The sequence below is a fragment of the Eubalaena glacialis genome, chromosome 17 (genome assembly GCF_028564815.1).
Source record: "Eubalaena glacialis isolate mEubGla1 chromosome 17, mEubGla1.1.hap2.+ XY, whole genome shotgun sequence".
NCBI lineage: Eukaryota > Metazoa > Chordata > Mammalia > Artiodactyla > Balaenidae > Eubalaena > Eubalaena glacialis.
The window spans coordinates 86888034-86910574 of record NC_083732.1 but is presented as its reverse complement, the minus strand read 5'-3'; the positions used below and the strand labels follow the sequence as shown (position 1 = coordinate 86910574).

At 53.9% G+C, this 22541-nt stretch overlaps 1 protein-coding gene across 4 annotated transcripts in view; it reads left to right on the top strand.

The window, feature by feature from the left end:
• SLC45A4 (solute carrier family 45 member 4) overlaps positions 1–22541 on the top strand; it is a 75563-nt gene that overhangs the window by 34835 nt on the left and 18187 nt on the right. For 3 of the 4 annotated variants that reach the window (XM_061171774.1, XM_061171773.1, XM_061171775.1), the window contains exons 2-3: positions 7700–7814; positions 8118–8343. In XM_061171774.1, the coding sequence (XP_061027757.1) occupies positions 7716–7814; positions 8118–8343 (325 nt within the window). In that variant the 5' untranslated portion in view covers positions 7700–7715. Of the gene's footprint in view, positions 1–7699; positions 8062–8117; positions 8344–22541 lie in introns of those variants that run through there. The other variant, XM_061171776.1, reaches the window with a different exon arrangement.

The window sequence follows — 22541 nt, the reverse complement described above, 5'->3', positions numbered from 1 at the left end:
TCGGTGGGCCCAGGTGGAACCCAGGAATCTACTTGCTTCAGACAGATTCAGTGCCTCAGTCCACTTGGCTCCCATAACAGAATACCATAGGCGGGGGAAGTCTGTCTTAGGGGGCCTGCTTCCTGGTTCATAGATGTCTCTGGGGTCTCCTAAGAGCACTGATCTCATTCGTAGGGCTCCACCCTCATAACCTGATCACCTCCTGGAGGCCCCACCTCCTAATCCATCACCTTGGAGGTTAGGGTTTCAACGTGTGTATTTGAGGGGGACACAGACGCTCAGACCAGAGCACACACTGACCCACGTGGATGCTGAGCTGTGTGTTAACCATGGCTAGTTTAAGCCTATGTTAATTTTATAATTCTTTAGCCCAAATACACTAGACTGGAGGCACATTTGAGTGAGTGATCACAGGAAACCATCCTGGGTTTCTGCAAGTGACACACATAACACCTGAGGCAGGTCAGTTCACAGCTGGATAATTTCAGGTGTGAGAAAGGGTCCCCAAGTCATGGCATGGCCACCTCTTAATGCCTTTCTGGTCAGATGTTTTTGACTGTGTTTTCTGTTTTTCTAATGTAAGGACACAACATTTAAAAAAAATAAACTTTATTTTTTAGAACAGTTTTAGGTCCACAGCAAAATTTAGCGTAAAGCACAGAGTTCCTCCTGTAAACCCCCATCCTCAGACACACACAGCCTCCCCGATTCTCAGCTTCCCCCGCCAGCGTGGTGTGTTTGGTAAATGGTTGATCCTACATTGACACGTCCTAATCCTCGAGAGACCAGAGTTGACGTTAAGGTCGCTCTTGGTGGTGTACATTCTTGGGTGTGGGCACGTGTGTAATGCCGTGTATCTACCATTAGATAGTGGTAGTTTCACTGCCCTAAAAATCTGTGCTCTGCTTATTCATTCTTTCCATCCTCACCCCACACACACTGGGGGTGGCAACCACTGATCCTTTTACTGTTTCCATAGTTTTGCCTTTTCCAGAATGTCATGTAGTCGGAATCCTATAGCATGTAGCTTTCTCAGATTGGCTTCTTTCACTTAGTAAGGTGCACTTAAGGCTTCTCCATGGCTTTTCATGGTTTGATGGCTCATTTCTTTTTAGTGCTGGATACTATTTCATTGATGTATTTATTGATTCACCTACTGCAGGACATCTTGGTTGTTTCCAAGTTTTGGGCATTATGAATAAAGCTGCTATAAACATCCATGTGCAGGTTTTTGTGTGGACCTAAGTTTTCAGCTCCTTTGGGCAAATACCAAGGAGCACGATGGCTGGATCGCATGGTAAGAGTGTGTTTAGTTTTGTAAGAAGCTACCAAACTATCTTCCAAAGTAGCTGCACCATTTTGCATTCCCACCAGCAATGAACGAGAGTTCCTGTTGCTCCACATCCTCACCTGCATTTGGTGATGTCAGTGTTCTGGATTTTGGCCATTTTAATGGGAGTAGAGTGGTATCTCATTGTTTTAATTTGCATTTCCCTGATGTCAGATGATATGCAGCATCTTTTCAGGTGCTTATCTGCCATCTCCGTGTCCTCTTTGGTGAGGTGTCTGTTCAGGTCTTTGGCCCATCTTTTTTTTTTTTTTTTTAAATATAAATTTATTTATTTATTTTTGGCTGCGTTGGGTCTTTGTTGCTGCGTGCGGGCTTTCTCTAGTTGCGGCGAGCGGAGGCTACTCTTCGTTGTGGTGCGTGGGCTTCTCATTGTGGTGGCTTCTCTTGTTGCGGAGCACAGGCTCTAGGCACGCGGGCTTCAGTAGTTGTAGCACGTGGGCTCAGTAGTTGTGGCTCGTGGGCTCTAGAGCCCAGGCTCAGTAGCTGTGGCACACTGGCTTAGTTGCCCCGCGGCATGTGGGATCTTAGTTCCCTGACCAGGGATCGAACCCGCCTCCCCTGCCTTGGTAGGCAGATTCTTAACCACCGGACCACCAAGGAAGTCCCGAGAGGAAATAACTTTATAAACAAATTTACCAGAATGTTTTTTCCATTCTTATCAAGGATACTTTGACCTTGCTTGATTTGATTTTGTACCTTTTTAACTCTTGGTCCAAAAGCTGGTCTTCTGTGTGGTATGCAGCTGTTTGTCCGGTTTCCCTGGCTTCTGTGTCATCCTAGATTAGTGTTCTGTGCTGCGGAAAGTTAGGAAAGTTACATGGGCTCAGCTGAGGCTAATAGTTGGCGATGTCTTAGGAAGATACTAGCAGTTGTAGTGGATTTTTCGAGGGTAGAGATGCCTGTTTTAAATGGTGCGTGCACAAAACCACCAGGCACCGCGCAGCACGCGCCGCCCGTCTCCCGTGCCTGGAACGCTGCGCGCACGCCTGCACGTGGGGGCCCGTGAAGGGAACAAACGTGCATTAACCCCTCTCCGTCCATTTTCCAGCACGTGTGGGTCACTGACCTTCGTTACTGCATTCTCATGGAGTATTGTGACTGTCATGTAGCCTCTTCACTGTAACCGAAGCTGGGGTTGCCTGTCAAAAATTATTCTGCAGTTAACTTTCTGATGACGTGACACAGCCAGCATTTCCACACAGCAAATTGTAGGAAGTCACGTGTTTTGGCATCAGTTACCCTTAAATTAGAAACCGGACAGTAGGGGAAGTTGTTGATTGGAACAGTTGTAGTTTCACTCGTCTCAGTGCACCTGCGAATCATAACCAAATTGTTGTCAGTGACAGCCCGGCAGGCCCTGCAGCGGGCTCCAGAGCGAAACCTGTCTTCAGAGGTTGTCTGGTTTCTTTGAAGAGCAGACACCGGAATAGGTCACAGCGTCAACTTCTGCACGCTTTTCAACAGCTCAAGAGGAGGCCCCTAGGAATACACAACTGCCAGTGCTTTCGGGAAGGAGCAGGCTAATCCTCCTTAAATTGCTTCAGTGTGTTGTCATTTAGCGTGGGCATTTTACATTAGGTGCTTCAGAAGAGAGCATTTTCATGGCTTTAGATATTTTAGTTAACAACACCAGCCTTTGTATGACATAGCTTCCTTAAAGAAAACAGTTTGCCTGCTGTAAAATTGCTTCACGGCACCACGTCATAAGCAGTGAATCTGGTTTTGTGGTGTCTGATCGGTCCCCTGGACGTGGTGACACCCTGAGCGCAGGCGTCCCTACCCCACTCATGCCTTCCTTCTCTTCTTCTCAAAGCTGCCCTCCTTCCCTTTTTGGGCAGAGCAGAGCACTGGTGGGGAGGGGCCCTCAAGACAGAGTCGGGGGGGAGGCTATAAAGGGGAAGGCTTTCCGAGCCCAGGAAAGGTGCACGCATGCCCCCTGGGTCCCTGTCCCATGCCCCGTGCAGGTGCTGTGCTTAGTTCAGACTGGGCGGGCTGGGGTGGGGGGGCCGAGTCCAATTCTCCACTCAGGTGAGCGGGGGACTAGATGCATCTTGGTAATGGTTAGATTTGCCGTTAATTTGGTTGTAGTCTCCCTTTCCCCCATTTTCACTCAGTTAAAGAACTAAGTTATCAAATTAAAGTATAAAAATCGCTAGCATTCATTGGATGGGAAGGGGCTCACGTGGACTTCCCAGGGCATTGGAAATGTTCTGTGTCTCCACATAAATTAGTCAAAACTGATTGAATGGTACCTTTTCACCGTGTGTAAATTATACCTGAGGAAATGAACAAGCACTCCTCTCCTTCACATATGCAAACCAACCAGCTGGAAAATACGAAGGAAGAGAGAATCCCATCTACAGTGGCCACAAAAAAGATAAAATAATTAGGAAGAAACTTAACAAGAAATGTGCAAAACTGTAGAAGGAATATTTTGACATCCTCCCGAAAGGCACTGGGGTGGACTTGGATACATGGACAGACGGCCCTAAGGATGGCAGTTCTCCCTCGGCTAATTTATAAAATCAGTGGAATCTCACCGAAAATACCAACATTTCCCCGCCCCCGCCCCCAGAGCTAGTCAAGCTCTTAAAGGTCACACACTCATAAAGCTCTTGCAAATAAACAGGCAGGAGTGAAAAGGAGAGCTCTGGGAAGAGAAGCTACGAGAGGGAAGTGGCTCCCCAGACCTCAGGACCTACTGGCGGCTCTGTCCTTGCATTAGTGCCTTGCTGGGTGTGGGCAGACGCTCGCGGGACGGAGAGAACAGGGAACGAACCGAGACATATAGACCCAGTGCAGACGGAGTCAGTGTGAGATGATAAGGGAGAAATCTCCAAGTGCTGGGAGTGGACTTGTAAATAAATCATGTCGAGACAACTGCACGGCCATTGGGAAAACGGGACACAGCGAGGGTGGAGGGCCTTCCTGCCCTGAAGGCTGAGTTCTTCCCTCTGCCCGCCCCCCAGCCCCCCAGAAACAGTGTCAGGGCAGGATCTGGATGGTGAACGAGCCCCCCCCAACAGGTCACAGCCCCGCCCCAGCCCCGGGCAGGCTCCCCTTTTGAGAAGACGGTGCTCGTGGCCGGGGTTAAAGTGGGACCCGTGGGTGCATCTGGAAGTGCACAGCCCCTGGGCCGCCAGACTGGCCAGCAGGACGCCGAGTGTGAAGCAGACTCCGCTGACAGGTTAGGCAGCTGTGCCCGCCCCTGTCTGTGAGGGAGACGGTCACCCTGCCCTGGAGAAGTCCTGCGAGTGGAAGCGTCCACCCAGGGGCTCCCTCCCTCTCCCTCACGTTCTTTCCAGAGGCCACTGTTGGACCATTCTTAGAAACTTGGTGGGAACCCCAAACATGAGGAGGGACTCGGGTGTGGTGACTTGCTTTGCACTGTAGAGGGGACATGCTTGCACTGACCTGGTGGTCTGTCGGCATGCGGCTTTCCTAAGGACGCAGGGCCCTTTGCTCCCCAAGGGTTTGGTCTCTACCTCCTTGGCTTTCCCAGTGAAATCAAGACTTCTTGCTTAGCCATCTTTAGCCGACTCCGCAGGGCTCTTCAGCAAGTGCAGCCATCGGCCTGGGGCTGGAGCCCAGAGCCTGACGCGATGGAGGCCGGGCGGCCGGCTGAGCTTCCTTCGCAGCCCCTCGCTGGCTCTTACCCACCTTCTCTTTGCAAATAATACCAGGAAATGCCACCACCTGTGGCCTAGGTGATCGACTGGGAGGGAACAGGTTGCACCTCTTCCTGCTTATAAACCTGACCCTAGATGCCACCCCTCCTCGGGGAGCCAGTGCCTTGAGCTCACCTGCGTTTCCTGTTCTGCTTTGAGCAGAGGCTGGTTTAGGAAAACAAAGGGAAGTGAGTTCACTTCAACTCAAAGTGAAGTTGAGTTTGCAGCTTCTGGGCTAGTTGATTGATTCAGAGTGTGATAAGGGTTTCAGCATTTTTAGGAGAACCTTTTTCCTGTTTAATAATAACCTTAGGGAACAATCATGCTCTGCAGTGGAGGCATCCTGGCTGCTGCAGGGCGCTGAGCCCATCCCTGACCTCCACCCGTGAGGGGAGGTGGAGATGACCAAACACATCTCCAGGCCTCACCCAGGGTAGGGTCCCCAAGGGCGCAGGTTGGCCCCGGGTGAGACCCATGGCCTTAAAATAATTTGAGTGCACTATTACAGAGCTTTATTGCCTAATTTTTAGCCGTTGCTGAAATGACTCTTAGCGGAGTTTGCTGTATTTCGGGCCTGAGTCTCAGGATAGATACACAGTGGTACAAGGGGTGATGGGGCAGAACTGAAGGGTTTGATGATTATAATTAAGTCCTTAGGATTTCTGAGAAAACTAGTTACTGTCGTTCGGCTGATCAATCAATGTAGGTTTTAAAGACACATCTGGATATTCTGTCTTCACATAAAAATGACCCATCTTGTCTAGTGGAAAAAGGCATTTAAAATCATTGACCCTGTTTTGGTGTAAGAGTGACAGGTTGACTCAAGGGAAGGTCCCGAGATTTTTGTCTCAGGATGGTAATCACTCTAAGGGCAGGGGTGGAATGAGAACCGTAGGGTGTTGGCAGGTGTTCATGCTGGGTGTTTTGTTTTAATACTGTTTTGTTTACATTGTATATGTGAGAGAGTTTCATGATAATGTTTTGTAAAAAGATTGTAGCAGGGTGCCAGTTTGGAAACACTTTTTTTCCCCTCAAATAAATTCATTCATTCATTCATTCATTCATTTATTTATTTTTGGCTGCTTTGGGTCTTTGTTGCTGCGCGCGGGCTTTTCTCTAGTTGCGGCAAGCGGGAGCTACTCCTCATTGCGGTGTGCGGGCTTCTCATTGCAGTGGCTTCTCTTGTTGCAGAGCACGGGCTCTAGGCATGCGGGCTTCAGCAGTTGTGGCATGTGGGCTCAGTAGTTGTGCCTCACGGGCTCTAGAGCGCAGGCTCAGTAGTTGTGGCGCACGGGCTTAGTTGCTCCGCGGCATGTGGGATCTTCCCGGACCAGGGCTCGAACCCGTGTCCCCTGCATCGGCAGGTGGATTCTTAACCACTGCGCCACCGGGGAAGCCCGGAAACACTGGTTTTAATCCAGATACTGATTATACAGTAGAGGACATTTATAAACGTGATAGAAATCTCAGGTAAAGGCTGCAGTTTGGAATTGTCGTTAAACTCGGGGCCTAAGAAGCAAATATGTAGGTAGGATCACTTGGACCTGTGATTCCCCGGGAAGTTTGGGCTGAAGGAAAGAGAGCATGAGGAGGCCCCAGCTTGGTGGGATAGTGAGATGGGGGTTCCGGACCCCCGGGGTAGCAGCTCAGCGGTGCCGGCAGTCAGGCCAGGGACCCGCCATCACTTCCAGGGCTCCCTGAGGAGGGCACTTGGCGAAGGCCACCCCTTGATTTCTGGTCCTTTCTGGGGAGAAGGGGAGAAGGAGTTAAGATCATCTTGGGTTAAGTGACTATTAACCAGAAATATTTTTATTTAAAACAATTGTTGAAAATTTTCGGTAAGACCTCAGCTACCGATCTACCTTAATGTAAAATCACATTTTGTGTGATTTCACCTCAGGTTGAACGGAAGCCGTGTCGGAAGGCCGTGTGCAGAAGAACAAGGGTGTTACTGCATCCTTGTTCTGGCCTTGCACAGGGCAGATGGTTGCTTTCCTAAAACCTTTCTAAGGGGACATTTCTAGTTAGGTTCTCGGCAGTCGACACTTGGTAGTGGTGTGTTCATCCAGGTAGAGACAGCGTCACAAAGCTGGGTCATAGGTACCGGGATGGTGGAAACGTAGGATTGAGGGACGGGTGCCAGGGCCCCATGGAATGTCCTGTGCGGGTGGGGGTCTTCAAGCCCCTCAACGTGGTGTTCAGTGTTTGGCACGCGTGTATGTTTTTTCCCGGAGAGGCACTCTTTCATTTCATTAGCAAAAGGCTTCATAACAAACAGGTCAAGGACCACGGCTGTAGACAGCCCTCAACAGGAAGCCAGCGTCTCAGGGTGGATCTGAGCCTCCCGTCTGCCCCTTCCCTGGGCGGGGTGCCCGCACCCAGCGGGCTGTCACTGCCGAGGAGCAGAAACGCTGAGCTCTCTTTCTGTCTCCCTTTCTCCCTTTGTGGTCCCATCTCTATCCTCCCCCCACGATTGATTCCATGCAGGAAAATGTTGTTCTTCTAAAAATTGGGTTTTGTTTTCTCCGCAGATGACCTAGGGTAAGCACCAGGGAACGGAGGCCCACGGCCTCCGGCCTCCGAGAGGCAGAGGACCAGCCCCACGGGCGGGGCACGCGGCTCCGGGGGTGGGAGGCCGTGAGGCCCCGTCTGACGGGGCAGGGCTTTTCCTCTCTTGCAGATCAGCCAGCCCCTCGATGGGGAGCGACGGCGGCCTACCTGTGTGTGTCACCTGCCCACCTCTCTGTAGCAAGGAAAGGAGCTTCAGCACTTCTTCAGTAATGATGATGAAACTGGTATTAACTGAATGGCATTTATGGATTTTTAACTCTAATTCACAGTAAACCAGCAAGCCATATGTTTAATCCAACCAAAAATCGTTCTGTTCTGCTGCGTGTCTCATCCGATTGTGAGAAGTTTCCAGATACCTGTTTGTACAAAGAGGAATATAAGTATTATTACTTGCTGGAGGAACACACTGAAGCAGAAAGAGAAGACGTCTTAATTTATCCTTAAAGATATATGGTAGAATTATTTATATAGGTAGAGTAAATATATATATATATATATTTTTGGTGGTAATGAAAATGGCTCCGCAGAATGCCGACTCAGAGTCTCTGCAAGTTCAGGAGTTGCCGGTGCCCCCGCCGGACCTGCAGAAGCCGGGGAGCGCGGAGGCGGAGACGCACGACGAGACGGTCAGCGAGGGGTCCATAGACCGCATCCCCGTGAGCCTGTGGGTGATGCACGGGGCTGTGATGTTCGGCAGGGAGTTCTGTTACGCCTTGGAGACAGCGCTGGTCACGCCGATCCTGCTGCAGATCGGTAAGTGCCGCCTGGGCTTCCATGGGGTCCTAGCACCGGGCCTCACACGCCTGTGAGTGTCGGCACGCGGAGCACCGCACACTGGCTGACGGCTGTCCCTGGTCTCCTCTCCCTTCAGCCTCCTCTGATGGGTTTTCCCCGTGTTCCCTGGCGGGGTGGGGGGAGGTCCTCGGATGTTCACGTGGAGTCAGGTTCCAGCCAGGTGGTGGCTGGGCGTTTGGGCGTGTGTGGCGTCCCTAAGCTCTGACCCAGCGCGTGCCCACCTCCCCCGAGGTGCCTCCAGACGCGGCCACCAGCTGGGCAAGCCCTTGAACCCCGCTGCCCCTTGCTCCTTCTCCGTAAAGTGAGGTCAGTCGCAGACCAGCCTGGGTTGTTGGGCAGGAGACAGGCACGCGCTCAGAACAAGGCCTGGCTGTAGAAAACACCAAAGAATGCTGTTTGTTTGTTTGTTTTGTTTTACTATTGTCATATGGTCGTTATTATCGACTTAAATCTGTGTTTACTGTGGACTTTAGGTGGCTGAATGATGGGTATTTCCAGAAATACTCGGATTCTCAGAGGTAACACTCAGATTAGCATTACTAAGCCTGGTATATGAAAACGCTGGCATCCCTTCCAGATTACCACCGGGGGTGCCTTAGGCCCTAAAAATGTGGCCAGGGTATTTAATTTTCCCCGTTGACTAAGAAAGTTTTAAAATCTGTAATTTTCCAACTGGATAAGGGGCCAAACTATTTAGAAGCGTGTTTCATTCTAGAATTCCACATGTGCCTAGTAAAATATTTTAAAAATCTATTTATTTTGGCTGTTACAGGCAAGTTTCTCTGAACATGGTAAAATGTTTCTTGTGCAGAGAGCACAAGCTAAGGCCCAGTGTGGTGCAGATCAGTTAGAGAAGCATGCGGCTCCTTCAGTTATGAACGGGCCCCCGTGCTGGTGTCAGGGCGTGCTGCAGGCAGGTGCACTTGGGCATTTCACAGCACAGCAGGTGCCGTACCTGTCTTGTCAGGCACGTTAATAAAGGAGCAGGCTCGCCACTCTCAGGGTTTAGGTTGCTGTGTTTCAACATGTTTTCCCTTTGGCATCCCGGGTGTTTTATTTTTCATCTTTAAAAATATGAGGCCTGAGAAGGCTTCCCGTGGCCTGGCTGAGTGAAGAACCTTTTCTGGAGAGTTGGGGGTGGTGGAGCGTGCACCACGTGGGTCACTCTTTGTTCTTTCATCCGCGTGTTGATCATCTCTCATTTACCCTGCTCACCTTCCTCGGGTGCCCACATGTGCCAGGCCACTGGGGGCGGACAGGACGCCACGTCTGTCCCCGTGCGGCTTAGTCCTCGTGCTGGAGGTGGGGGAGTGACCCGCCTTTGCTGGGAGGAGAAGAGCTGGGGTGAGATGCTGGCCCCCAGAGTCTGGGGCACCCCCTCCCGGGCGGGCTGGGGAGGCCTCTCAGGGTGGGTGGCTCCAGGGCGGCAGTGTGGTGAGAGGCTTGGAGACCACCTTTGTGGCCAGACCTCAGGATGGGGCACATCCGGTGCCACTTAATCTTACCAAGCATTTATTTTGTCCCTTTGATGTGCAGGGACGTGGGTTCGTGGGTTGAGGCCTTAACGAAAGCAATGTGGCTAAGCTCAGGTGGTCAGCGTCGGGCACCGTTATTTAACTTCTAGATCATCTCACCATGGTTATGGTGACAAATACAGAATTCAGAACCTCTGATTACTGAGAAATAAGTTGATACAATAGGTAGAGATTTGGGAGCTCTTATTTCCACATTTCCTTGGTGATAAGTTATGTGTATTATGGCTCAAAACCCTGGAACCAACACAGCTCCTTGGAACTTTCACACTTTACAGGTTGTGAGTCTCAATTTCCACACAACTTACATTTCATTGTTTGGTTTTGAGTATTTTGTGTATTACCTGAGACTTGTATCTATTTTAGATATTCCAGGGTAATACGTATTATGTATTTTACTATATGATACGTAGGCTAGACATTAAATGTAGCTTTTGAAAGTCGCAGGTACGTCTGTTCCATATAAACATCCAGAAATGATGATGGAAAGAGGGAGGATTGTCATCACAGATGGCCGTGACAAACTGACCCAAAGGGGATGAAGGTGACCCTTGTCATTGACCCTAAACACTGCATAGGTCATGGTCATGGGCAGAGCAGGACTGTGGACGGAGGCTGTTTGCGTAGGTTAAAGGAATGATGCTTAATGAGAGTTGTTTCTAGATGGGCTTAGATTGCGAACAGACGACAGATGGCCATTGTATTTCTCAGGGTTGTACTTTCATTATCCTCTTAGGGGCAACATAGTAATCAGAATTTTCTGATTTGAGTCAGAGCTTCTTAAAGTTGTCTGTCACGCCCAGAGGTGTGGTGTTTGCTATTGGATTTTGTATATTAATAATTATTAAAGCTGAGACAGTATTCTCCCACTCAGCGTGGACAGTTTGATCCCCTTGATAGACAGATGTCTGTAGTTGGAACCAACACCACAGTTCAGACCAGGAATATTTTCGTCGTCCCAGGAGGCTCCCTAGTGGCCCCTCACGTCAGTCCGCCTTGACCCCCAGTCGCCACCCGCCTGCCTCTGTCATAGTTTTGCCCTTTTTCTGAAACTCGTGTGAACAGAACCACACAGTCTGTGGCCTGGTTTCTGCAGTGCTGTTGTGGTTGAGCCGTCCACCCTGCCGCACTGACTAGTAGTACACAATGGACCCGCCCCCCCTTTTCTCTATTCATTCACCAGCTGATGGACATTTGGGTTGTTTCCATTTGGGGGCTGTTTTAAATAAAGCTGCTCTGAGCATCACCTGCAAGGCTCTGTGCGGACCTGTGTTTCATCTCTCATGAGTAGAGACCTCGGAGTGGGCGGCTGGCCATACACTAAGTGCCAGGGTTACTTGATAAGAGAAGACCGTTCCCTCCAGCCTCCACATCCTTGGCAGCATTTGTGTTTCCCTAATGAATATTGACGCTCAGCAGCTTTCCCTGTGCTTAGTGGGCATTCGTGTATCTTAGATGAAGTGTGTGTTCACGTTTTTTGCCGATATTTCAGTCAGGTTGTTTGTCTTCTTAATGAGTTGCGAGAGTTCTTCATTAAAAAGTTCTTTATCAGAGAGACGCCCTTGGGCGTCTAGTTCTGTCCGAGGGACGATCCTGTCTTGCTCGCTGCTTCTACGGTGAGTGGCGGTTTAGATGTGGTGACGCGCAGCCCGTCCCCCGGCCAGGCTCTCGTGGTCAGCGTGTGCGTGTCCTCCGCCCCTGGGGAGGCTCCGAGCAGCGCCCGCAGCGCTGTCCTGTCCCTGTTCCTGCAGGTCCCCGCCCTGCCCCGCCCCCTTTCAGGGCAGGTTCAGACCGGCTCACCTAGTGGCTGGTGCCCAGGGGAGGCTCACTGTGTGTGTGTGGAAGGAAAGAACGAGTGACGCGCCTTAGATGCCAGACGTGTCCACATGGCCTCGTCAAAGCCCGGACTCCTGGTTTCCTCGGTCCCGGACGGCCTGCCCCGACCCGGGCACACGAGGCCTCTGGACCTGCTGGCGTGTAGGACACAGAAGGCCTGTGGGGAACTAGGGAACTAGTCAGTGCCCACCCCAAAAGAAGCCATATGCATTGCCTCTCGTTCCAATTGCGTGTGCTTGCCCTTTAAGCGGATGTGGCCAGTCTCCGTTAGAGATGCCCAACCATTCAGATGAGGACACACATAAATACTATAGAGACAGCATTAGTCACCATCCCACGTGAGGAAGCAGAGGCTGGGAGGGCTGGTCCACCTGCCTCGGGGGAGCCCACGGGGGGAAGTCGGGTGTGTTTAAACCTTGAAGTGTCTGGCCCGTGTTTCAGCTTCAGCATCCTGGCAGTGGAAGCTGTAGGTTTCACTGTTTGTTACAGACCTTTCTGGTTTGTGGTCTTACGGCCATCCGCGAACAGGGCCCGTTTCTCTGCTTGCTGTGGCAGGTGGGCTGCACGGTGAGCAGAGCTGAGGGAAGCCAGTGGTTTCAGCTTAAATCCCCAGCCCTCAGCCTGGCCCCTCTCTCCATCTGCATTTCAAGTCCGCTGCGTTGAGGACCAGGGGGGTCACAGGCTGGGAGGTGGAATCATGACCGGTTTCCACGTGCTTCTGTTGTCCCCAGTGGGCACCGAGGTGGGGAGCTCGTCCCCTCCCTGCTGGCTCCATTTCCCGGGGGAGACACTGAATTCTGAGTCCTCCTCCGGGAGGTGAAGCACACACCCTAATCGGGAGGGAACGGAGCCCCACGTGGTCTTGGTTCTGAGACCACGGAGATCCTGACAGCTTTGGGTGCTGGGCCCCATCAGGGGGGCGCCAGGGTGCGCTTCACCTGCTCTGGGAAGGTCCTGCCACATCCCCCCTGCGTGGTTCGCCCCAGTGGCAGGCGTCCCAGCCCGCGGCCGCCCATCTCAAGTCATCTGGGATTCACGTGGTAGTTTTGTGGCATACTGAAGGGTAGTGGCTTTGTTAGAATCTGTATTTTCTATTTGGTTGGAATAATTCTTTTCATAATTGAGGGTGTCGCTGGAATCGAAACAGCTCCTTCCGAAGGTCGGCGGCCTTGCCGGGCGGGCGTGGGTTCTTCAGGAGCCCGTCTCACGGCGGCCGCTTTGAAACCCCACCATCTCTTCCCAGGTTCGCATCGCCTGGCGTTGAGGATGACAGCTGGGATCTGTATTTAGGTTAGAGTTAATTTCCGTGGTCCGTCTGTGAGCTCAGGCCGCGGTGGTGGGGTGGGTACCAGGGAGCCAGCCTCAGCCACGTGCCTGGGCTCTGCACACGCCCTCGGAGGAGGCCGGATCTTTCCTCTTTCCAGCAGTCCCGGGGGCCAGGGCAGGAGCAACCCCACTGATGACAGGTCAGAAAACCTAAACTGGGCTGAGCAGCTCATTACCTGGGGCACCCGCCACCCAGGGAGCTCCGCAGGTGACAAACCAGGTAACTTCATTCTCATGAGATGGTTCTTTTGCCGAACCAATATCTATTCCTGGTTCCTGACACGGTGCAGTGCGGTGGCTTCTCTTGTTGCAGAGCACAGGCTCTAGGCGTGCAGGCTTCAGTAGTTGTGGCACGCGGGCTCTAGAGCGCAGGCTCAGTAGTTGTGGTGCACGGGCTTAGTTGCTCCGTGGCATGTGGGAGCTTCCCGGACCAGGGCTTGAACCCGTGTCCCCTGCATTGGCAGGCAGATTCTAACCACTGCGCCACCAGGGAGGCCCGTAAGTGCAGTTTAAATCGGAACACTGTAAACCGTTTGTGTTTGCTGGCCCCTGGCGTGAAGTGTGTGCCCCGCCACCAAGGACACCGCAGCACTCTTTGCCTCGTCCACAGGAAGGCTTTTGTCCGGCCAGTTTGGGACCTGAATTGAGGGCCCCTGATTCCAAGTGAGCACCTCTTGTGCCGGAACCTCTGGACTGGCAGCAGTGCCATCCCTCAGTGCTAGAAGGCGATGCCGCGTTGCTGGGCTGTGGAGGACGGAAGGCCCATGCAAGAGCAGAGGAGGAGGTGGGTGTGACACCAGGACAGCCCTCCCTCCCTGGTCCTATTGGCCGAGACCTCTGGTCGGCCGCAGAGGGGACAGAAGACCGCATGGGAGGAACGCCCACCTCTCGTGGAAGACACTGCGGGCCAGCAGTCCCATGACTGCCGCCCTGAGAGCTCAGGAAGAACACGGAGCACGCCCGGTGCAGCCACCGTAGTTCTAAATCCTCCCTCGCAGGGGAGGGTGCCTTTAAAAACTTCAGTTCTGCTTTCTCGAATATACAGCATTTTCACCAAGTTCAGCGGTCACGGCAGTGAGACTGCTGCCCGTCCCGCCCTGCAGCACCTGGTGCTGCCCCTGCAGGCAGCCGGTTTCGTGCGCCTTCGTCAGGAGGTTCCCGCACGTGTGACACACGCGACAAACCCCAGCAGCAGCAGAGCATCCAGGGCAGGTAGAGAACCCAGGTCCAGGTCAGAGCAGAAAGCCTGTGGCTTTCTCTCCAGGCCGAAGCTGTGTGTCCTCCCTGGGGGGGGGGGGGGGGGGGGTGGGCCTGCCTTGGCTCCGCCCTCGCAGGAGGCGTCCCGCTGACCTCGGGGCTGGCCACAGGTGCCTTCAGCATCACCGTCATCTCTCCCGCTTCCTGACAGGCCACGTCTGTTACACACTGGATTCCCACCATTCGTCAAACATTGCAGCTTTTGGAGGGGCCTGTAAAAATATGTTCTTAGGCTTCAGGCTCAAAGCGTCGGATAAAGGAGATCAGAGGGGCACATATAAAAACTGCTGGTTAGTGTCGAGGGGGTTCTGGTAAGACCCACAAACTTGAGGCGAAGAAGAGGGTGAAGGTGTGACATGCTGGGGGCTGTGGGCCCAGAGGCCCCAGCAGGCATAGCAGCATCCGTGCCTGCTTCCTGCAGGGCCGGTGGTCTGAGGGCAAGGGAGGGGCTGCCCAGGAGCTTCTGCAGACCAACTCCTGCTGCGTGCCTGGCACTGGAGGTAGGTGCCCGTCATTTGCACGCCATGTGTGTGCATGTGTATAATATGTGCGCGTGTGTGCATGGGTATAATGTGTGCATGTGTTGTGTGTGTGCACGCGCATGTGTGTAATGTGTGCATGTGTGTGCGTGTGTATAATGTGTGTGTGTGCCCTCAGGTGCAGCTGATGAATCTGGCCTCAGAGTTGGGATCAAGTGGGAACGTGGGGTCCCCTCTGAGAGTCTGGGAACAGCCTGCCCAGAGCCCTGAGCAGACCTCCCTGAGGGGCAGGCGCCCTCCTGGGCTGACCCAGTCTGTTCCCAGACAGCCTTTTCCCTTGGGAAGCAGACCCCCGCCCGCTGTTTCCTTCTTGGTTCAGGAAGTGTCCTGGAGGGAAAAGGAGAGTCATAGAGGAATGTCCTGTGGTCTCTCAGTTGACAGTGAGACGCCGATTTCTCTCCTGCTTGATGATGGTCGGGGGTGCCGTGATGACCTGGGAATGACCAAATGGTTTGTAGGGTTATTTATGCGGAAGGTTAGCTTTAGTCTTGTCTGTCTCATTCAGGAGGGGTGAAACTTTGTTCATTTTGTATATGTCTATTTTTCTTCTTAAAACACTTTTCCACTTTCTGTCCTAGCTTAACGTGAATCAGGATTCCTAGGATATGATTTGTCCCAACTTGAACCTCACCTTTTCTTCCTGTGGGAAAAACCTACCCTTTAAAAGCCTGCCTTAAAGAAAACATTCGACGTTTAAGTGCCTTAAGTGCTAGTCATTTTCCTCCACTCCCGGGATTGCTGAGGGAAACTGACAGTGAGGCCAGGGCTGCTGCAGCAGAGTGGGAACGTGACCCGGGGGCAGCCCCACTGAATCACCCGCCGCAGCAACACCCTTCTGTAATCCAGGCCCCGGCCCCCTCGCCCCACCCTGAGTTAGAGGTTACAGCCCCGCCCGCCCAGTGCCTTCTTGTGCTGTTGACTCAGGCTAGTGTTCAAAATCCACAGGGCAGCGCCGGGAACTCAAGTCTCTGGTGAGAATTGGGCGATGCAGGTTCATGCTGTATCCCAAGTGAAAACGCAGGTCCCCTGTGGCCTCCTTGAGTGAGCACGATGTTGCCCACAGGTGACCTGTTGCGAGTTGCCTTTTGCATGACGCATCTAACGTGGACCTTCCAACAGGTGTGCTTTGCACTCTGCAGCACTTCTGCAGCTCAGATGTGCCCTCCGCCTTCCTAGGAATCCCCTTTGTGTCTAATGACGCCCCAGGGGCCTTCTGCAGGTGGCCTTCTTGGTTGGTCTTTCTGTTTTGTAAAAGCAGATCTAGCACCTCACTGCCCTCAAACAGTTTCCTTTGTGCCACAAGAATTCCTGAGGCATACCTTTCTGGTTCATGCGGTCACCTGGCACTCCTTTTTTTTTTTTTTTTAAACATCTTTATTGGAGTATAATTGCTTTACAGTGGTGTGTTAGTTTCTGCTTTATAACCAAGTGAATCAGCTATATATATACACACCTGGCACTCCTTGATTTCACGAAGCTGCGTCACTTACAGGCTATTTTCAGAGAATCAGGCCACCATGTCGCCTGAAAGAGGGACAGCTCAAGGAGTCTGGAGGCCTCGTACCAGAAGGGCCGGGAAATGGGCAAGTGGTCGAGGTGCGAGTGGTGGCTCTGGGGACAAGAGCCCAGGGGAAGGACACAGCGCCCAGCTTGTAACTGTGTTTGCTTTCGTTGCCCAAGCCGAGGTGATGCCCACAGGCCCTGCAGTCCCCGGGGCCAGAGGCTTTCAGGCCGCCGGCCCATGCCTGGGACGTGTGAGGACCCTTGCTGTCACAGTGGGCAGGGGGTCCTGAGACGTCTGGTTCTGGGCCCGTCCTCCGTGCCACCGCTGTTCAGTGCGTGGGAACCTCCCCTGTGTGGGGATTCGGTCCCTGGGCTGAGAACAGCTCAGAGTGTTTGAGTTTGAATTCTGCATTGATGCTTCCATTTGTCATTTTCAGCGAAAACCGGACCAGGCTTGGCCATCCTCCTTCAGGTGGTGGAGGGTTTCTCGTTGTGTTTCTTATCCAACAGCTCTTTTCGCATCGCTGGAAACTGATGCTGTGCAGTCCTGGAGAATGTTATCAGAAGGCCCTCTGGGGATGGGTGTCCCCTGGACCTGCCCGCCCTGCGTGGCACTTGGCTCAGCCTGAGGCTTATATTGGGTTGCCCGTCTGCAGGCCCGAGGGCAGGGGCAGGTGTGCTCTGCTCCCCAGGGTCCCCTGGTGTTGGGGGAGGGTGCTCAGGCTACTCCCGTTGGGACTTGGGGGACGATTGTCCGGCAGTCGGTCCTTCGCTGTGTAGAGAGCGCTGGGCTCAGTGTCCTCGTCGTTCCCCTGCCCCCGAGTGCCATCGAGCGAGGGGGCAGGTGCGCCCACGGGGCTGGAGGATGGGCCTTGAAAGACTTTCAGTCTAAGTGAAACAATACAGACGCAAAAGGACAAAGACTGTGTGATTCCACTTCCACGAGGGCCCCGGGAGTAGAAGGTGGGCCCTGGGGGAGGGGCACGCGGAGTGAGTGAGTGGGGACAGTTTCAGTCCCGGGGGGACGGTGGGGATGGCTGAGCAGCAGTGGGAATGTCCCTGATGTCACTGAACCCAGCACCTACAAGTGGTGAGAGTGGTAACTTTTACATGATGTATATTTTACCCCCCGTTTTTTAAATGTGAAAAAAAACTGGATGGGCCTTACAGAATATCTGACTGAAAACTGGATTTCCTGCTGACGAGAGACTAAGGAAGCCTGAAGGGTGACACATGGCCCAGGCTGGGAGGTGGCAGACTGCCCGCTCTCTCCAGTGGACGAGAGTTCCAGACACACATGTGTGTCCGTGCCTGGGAGCCCTGACGTGACCACCCACCCAGGCCGGGGGACCCTCGCAGTGCCCCCCAAAGCACAGGCAGCATGCCGGGAGGACAGGCCCATAAATAGGCAGGAGTTTGTCAAAGTCTCCTGAATTTTGACTGAGATAATTGAAAAACTGTTGTGCAGGGCTGTTTTGTTTGCGTTGGGAAGTCTGGATTTCCTTGTGTTTCAGATCATTGTATTTTAGAAACAATGAAATGTCAGCTGCAGTCGTTTTTCCCAAGGAGCTCTGTGCCTGTTGTTCTTCCATCAAACGCTTATTGAGCACCTACCTGCCAGGTGCCGGGCGTGGTGCCAGGTGCGGGGGGCGCGCGGGAGCGGCCTGAGGCTTCTGCTTCAGGTGGAGCCGCGTGCACCTGGGGGTCCATGTGGGGATGCCGGCGCCCTCGTGCCAGCGATCGAAGGGCTCCAGGTCAGGGAAGACCTGAAGGGAGGTCATCTAGCACGCTGGCGCCGAGGCTGTGCCCTGTGCCCGGTGCTCACGGGGCCTGGGGTCAAGGCTGTGATTCATGGTCTGGAGGAGGAAGAGTAGGAAGGGCGGTCAGAATACAGGTCACTGCCTGCTCTGTCCAAGGGGAGCATGCGGACAGCAGGAGCAGGACAGGAGGCAATCCCTGGGCACAGAGAGGGGGCGGGAGATGGGGTAGCGTGTGTGGAGGACGTGGCCCTGGGCCTCCTGGTTGCAAAGAGTACGTAGGGGTCAGTGAGCGAAGGTGAGTTGGCACATTCCAGGCCGCGGCGTGGCAGGGAGAGACGTAGAGGGAAGTGTGGCACGTTAGGGAAGCTGTGACTAAGTCTGCTTGGCACGAGCTTGGTGCAGAGTCGTTTGAGGGAGCTCTGGTCCCTGGTGGCCAGATCCTAGGAGGCCTTCTATGCCACTCCAAGGGGGTGATTTACAGAGAAACCTAAGCGATTCTGCCCTTTGCCAGTATTGCACACACGAGCAGTGGTAAAGCAAGAATGGTTTTTATAAGTCTTCCTTTTTTTACATTTATTTATTTATTTATTTATTTTTTGGCTGCGTTGGGTCTTCGTTCCTGCGCATGCGCTTTCTCTAGTTGCAGCGAGCGGGGGCTACTCTTGGTTGCGGTGCGCGTGCTTCTCATTGCGGTGGCTTCTCTTGTTGCGGAGCACGGGCTCTAGGCGCACGGGGTTCAGCAGTTGTGGCTCGCGGGCTCTAGAGCGCAGGCTCAGTAGTTGTGGCGCACGGGCTCAGTTGCTCCGCGGCATGTAGGATCTTCCTGGACCAGGGCTCGAACCCCTGTCCCCTGCATTGGCAGGTGGGTTCTTAACCACTGCGCCACCAGGGAAGTCCTACTCTTTTGTTCTTAAAAGCAATCCGTATAGAATGTGTCCACCAGCAAAATATTTCCCAGATGATGGTAATTTTGTCATTAAAAAACCAGCTATTTAAATCTTACACGAAACGCATACACATATATCAATAAATTGTGTAAATCGTGTATGGATGGGGTTTGTCTTGGGTGAGTATAGGTTGTTTGTCCCCCGTTTAAGTGGTGAGAGGAAGTGGGGTGTATCTTACAGCTTGTAAACTGATGGAAACATCACAGAAAGAAACTTGAAGGACTGCCACCCATCATGTTGAATTGGGAGTGACTGTTAGAAGTACTTTATCTGCAAATCGCAGTGGAGGTGTATGTAGCACGCAATGCAAAATGGGCAGAAACTGAAAGCGTGAATCTCAGTTTGAGGCGGTCAGGGCCGGACACCTGTGCGCTGGGCTGTTGACCGCGGCTGGAAGAGCCCTGCCCCTGGGCCCGCAGAAGGTCAGCACAGCCAAGGGTCGCCACAGGCTCCGCTCAGGAGGGGCGGGGGCCCCGAGCCTAGTGAGAGGGTGTGAGGCTTCATCAGTTTCAACCAAATTATTTATGTGTCCTTTAAGTCCCTCTAGACTTACACACCCTTGCATTTTGCTGTCATTCCACAGCACGATTAGGGGGTGTCTCTGCCTGCTTTGATGGCAGGTTTCTGGGCCCTGCAGCTGCTCCGCGCAGGCCCACTCGCTCTTCCTCTTCCTCTTCTTCTTCCTCAGCCGGGAGCCTGACTCTGCCCCCTCTCACTGCCACCCTGCATTGCAGGCCTGGCCGAACGCCTTTGGTCCCCGGGTCCTCCCCACAGTCTCCAGACTACGAATACGTCCTCACGTTCTTCACCGTTCTCCGGGCTAGACTGTGGCAGCAAAGCAGGGTTTAACCACAGCCAGACCGGAAATGCAGTCTGTGTAGACGCAGCCACCACCTGGGTTTGAAGCGCTTTTCCAGGCACCAGCCGGCCCCCTGTAATCCGACACTCATGACTTATAAATGGGGCCTGACGTGCCTCATGAATTTTAGTCATCACCTAATTGAAGAGCAGGGTAGGTGTCTCGCGCTGCGTGGGGTGGTCATCAGTGGTGTGGCCTGGGGCAGGGTGGGCCAGGCCCAGCCCTTGCAGGTCGTCTGCGTTTCTGGGCCCGAGCGTTCCACCTTCCCTGGCGGTGAGGCCACACGTGCGGGGGCAACACAGCCCCTGTCCTCGGGGAGGGCAGGCCAGCTTTAAGGGGAGGACACCCACTTTCACAGCGGGTTCCGAGGGCACCACGCAGGACAGCACCGCAGGCCAGGGCACGGAAGCCCCGAGAGCCGGGCTGCCGGGAGGAAGGCTCAGAGGCGAGCCTGGACGGGGAGCCAGACCGCGACCGCTGGCTTTCCCGTGTCACAGCTCTGGGGCCCTGCCGCGCTGCAGTATGGCGAGGCCCTGGCCGTGGCCGTGCAGAGGAGAAAGTTCTGGAGGCAAGCTGTCTAGGACCAGGGGTGGGGTGGAGCTGGCACACTCCCTGACCACCCCTGGAACCCTTTTCTGGTGGGCGGGGTGGAGGGATGCTGGAAGTGCTAACAGAAGGGCAGTGTCGAAACGGGCTCGTGAATAAGCCTCCCACGCTGGCCCAGGGATGTGGCCTGTCGCCTGTCAGTCCTCCCCAGGGTCCTGGACAAGGCCGTCTGTATCGAGGGAGCTGCGGCTCAGGAAGGGAGGTGGCTTGCCCAGGGGTCCATGGCCAGAAAGTGTAGAATCAGAATTCGAGCCTCTTCTCTTCTTGAGAGCAGGCCAGGCCTGAGTCTGCAGCGAACTAGGAGAGGAGAGCGGGGCTAACGGTGTTGGTTCCCGCTTCCCGCTCTTAGAAGTGAGGTGTGCGGACCCCGTGGTAACGATGCCAGCAGCAGCTGTTCCAGTGACCTAATCCCTATACAAATCTGCAGATGACATTATCTTACAGATTTTTGCAGGTGAGGAAGGAGGCGCCCACAGAGTTAGGTCAGTGGTGGAGCTGGGATTTGAACTCGGCTCTCAGCGCCCCTGCCCCTCAGGAGCTGCGCCAGCTGCGCTTGGCGGAGATGTGATAAAGGGATATGGGGTTAGAGGTTTTTAAAAAATACTCGAGATCTTTATTGATAAAGGTAATAGCAACGTTTAGTAAGAATTTAATTTTTTAAGTTTCCAAACACTTGCTAGTTTTCATGTAATAGCGTTTTCAGGAGGCAGGATATAATGACCAGACCCTGAAGGCCCCGCTGTCTGCAGCCCAGGGGCGTGCTGGAGCCAGCTCCTAAATTCCAGGAATCCTCTGGGTCCGTCCTTGGCTGAGCACACCCATTATTTAAACATTAATTACGCGCTTACAGATGAATTGCGTTGACAAGGAAGGTAACACACTCGCGTGCCTAACTACCTATCCGCCTACACTTCACTGTCCCCGGCCCTTGGAGGTGACCTCTGTGTGTCGTGTCTGCGTGTGGAGATGCCGTGCAAAGGGTCTCTGAACCCCCGGTTCACTGACCTCGCTTCGGTATTGTGAGGTCGGCCGGAGGGAGCACTGACTCACACCGGGGAAGTTGGCCGGCGTCCGCAGGAGGGGTCCCCCCGCCCTAGCGCGTGCTCCTTAACCTTGCTCCCCCGGAGCTTTGGGGGTGTTGCTGCCCACTTGTTATTAAAACCAGAGCTGTGAATCGCAGCAGATAGGGTGGTGGCTGGGTTCTTTCCCCTCGACCCTAATTCAGGTCGCAGACTCTCAGGGTTGGGAGAGACCTTGGCTGCCACTGCGTCCAGGCCTTGCACGGGGGCCAGCCTGGGCCGGGGTGCCGAGTGGCCGTCGCGGGGCTCGGGGCGGGCTTGTTCCCCCCACCCGTGCCCTGGGCACGCTTGCTTAGTGCGGCATCTGTTCTGAAGAGCGTGGGATGGGTGGTGGGGAGGGGCCGGTGCTCCAGGTCTGCAGTGGGCTGTGCTCCTGGGAGCTGGGGGAAGAAAGACCCCCGCAGCCAGGCCCCAGCAGAGCAGGAGGGGCGCCCACGGGTTTTCCAGAGGCTCAGTGCCTGCGTGCATCTGGCCGAGGGCATCCTGCTGGGCCCTGGAGGCTCCTCCTCATTTCAGCATAGGACCACTGCTCCCACCGAGGTGCTGGGCAGCCCCCGAGTGGGGCTGGCGGTTTACTCCCTGGAAACTAAGCCCAGCCTCAGGGCCAACATGAGGGGCTGGAGCATGTTTATTTTACCGGAAGAAAGGCCGTTCGGAACCTTCCGGAATTTGACTGATGGTGCCTTTGGTTAAGTGTGAATCGTGCTATTTCCAGACTACTGCCTCTCCATCCGAAACAGCTCATTCGGCACCAAAGTCCACCCGCAGGGAGCACCTAATGCATAAACCGAACAAACTCTGTCACATGGCTCTCCCCACGGCACTGATGTCGCCGCTGTCCCCGACGTCACTGGGAGTCACTGGGACTGGCCCCCGCATGGCCCAGGTTCTGGGGCCTGTACCTTCAGGCAC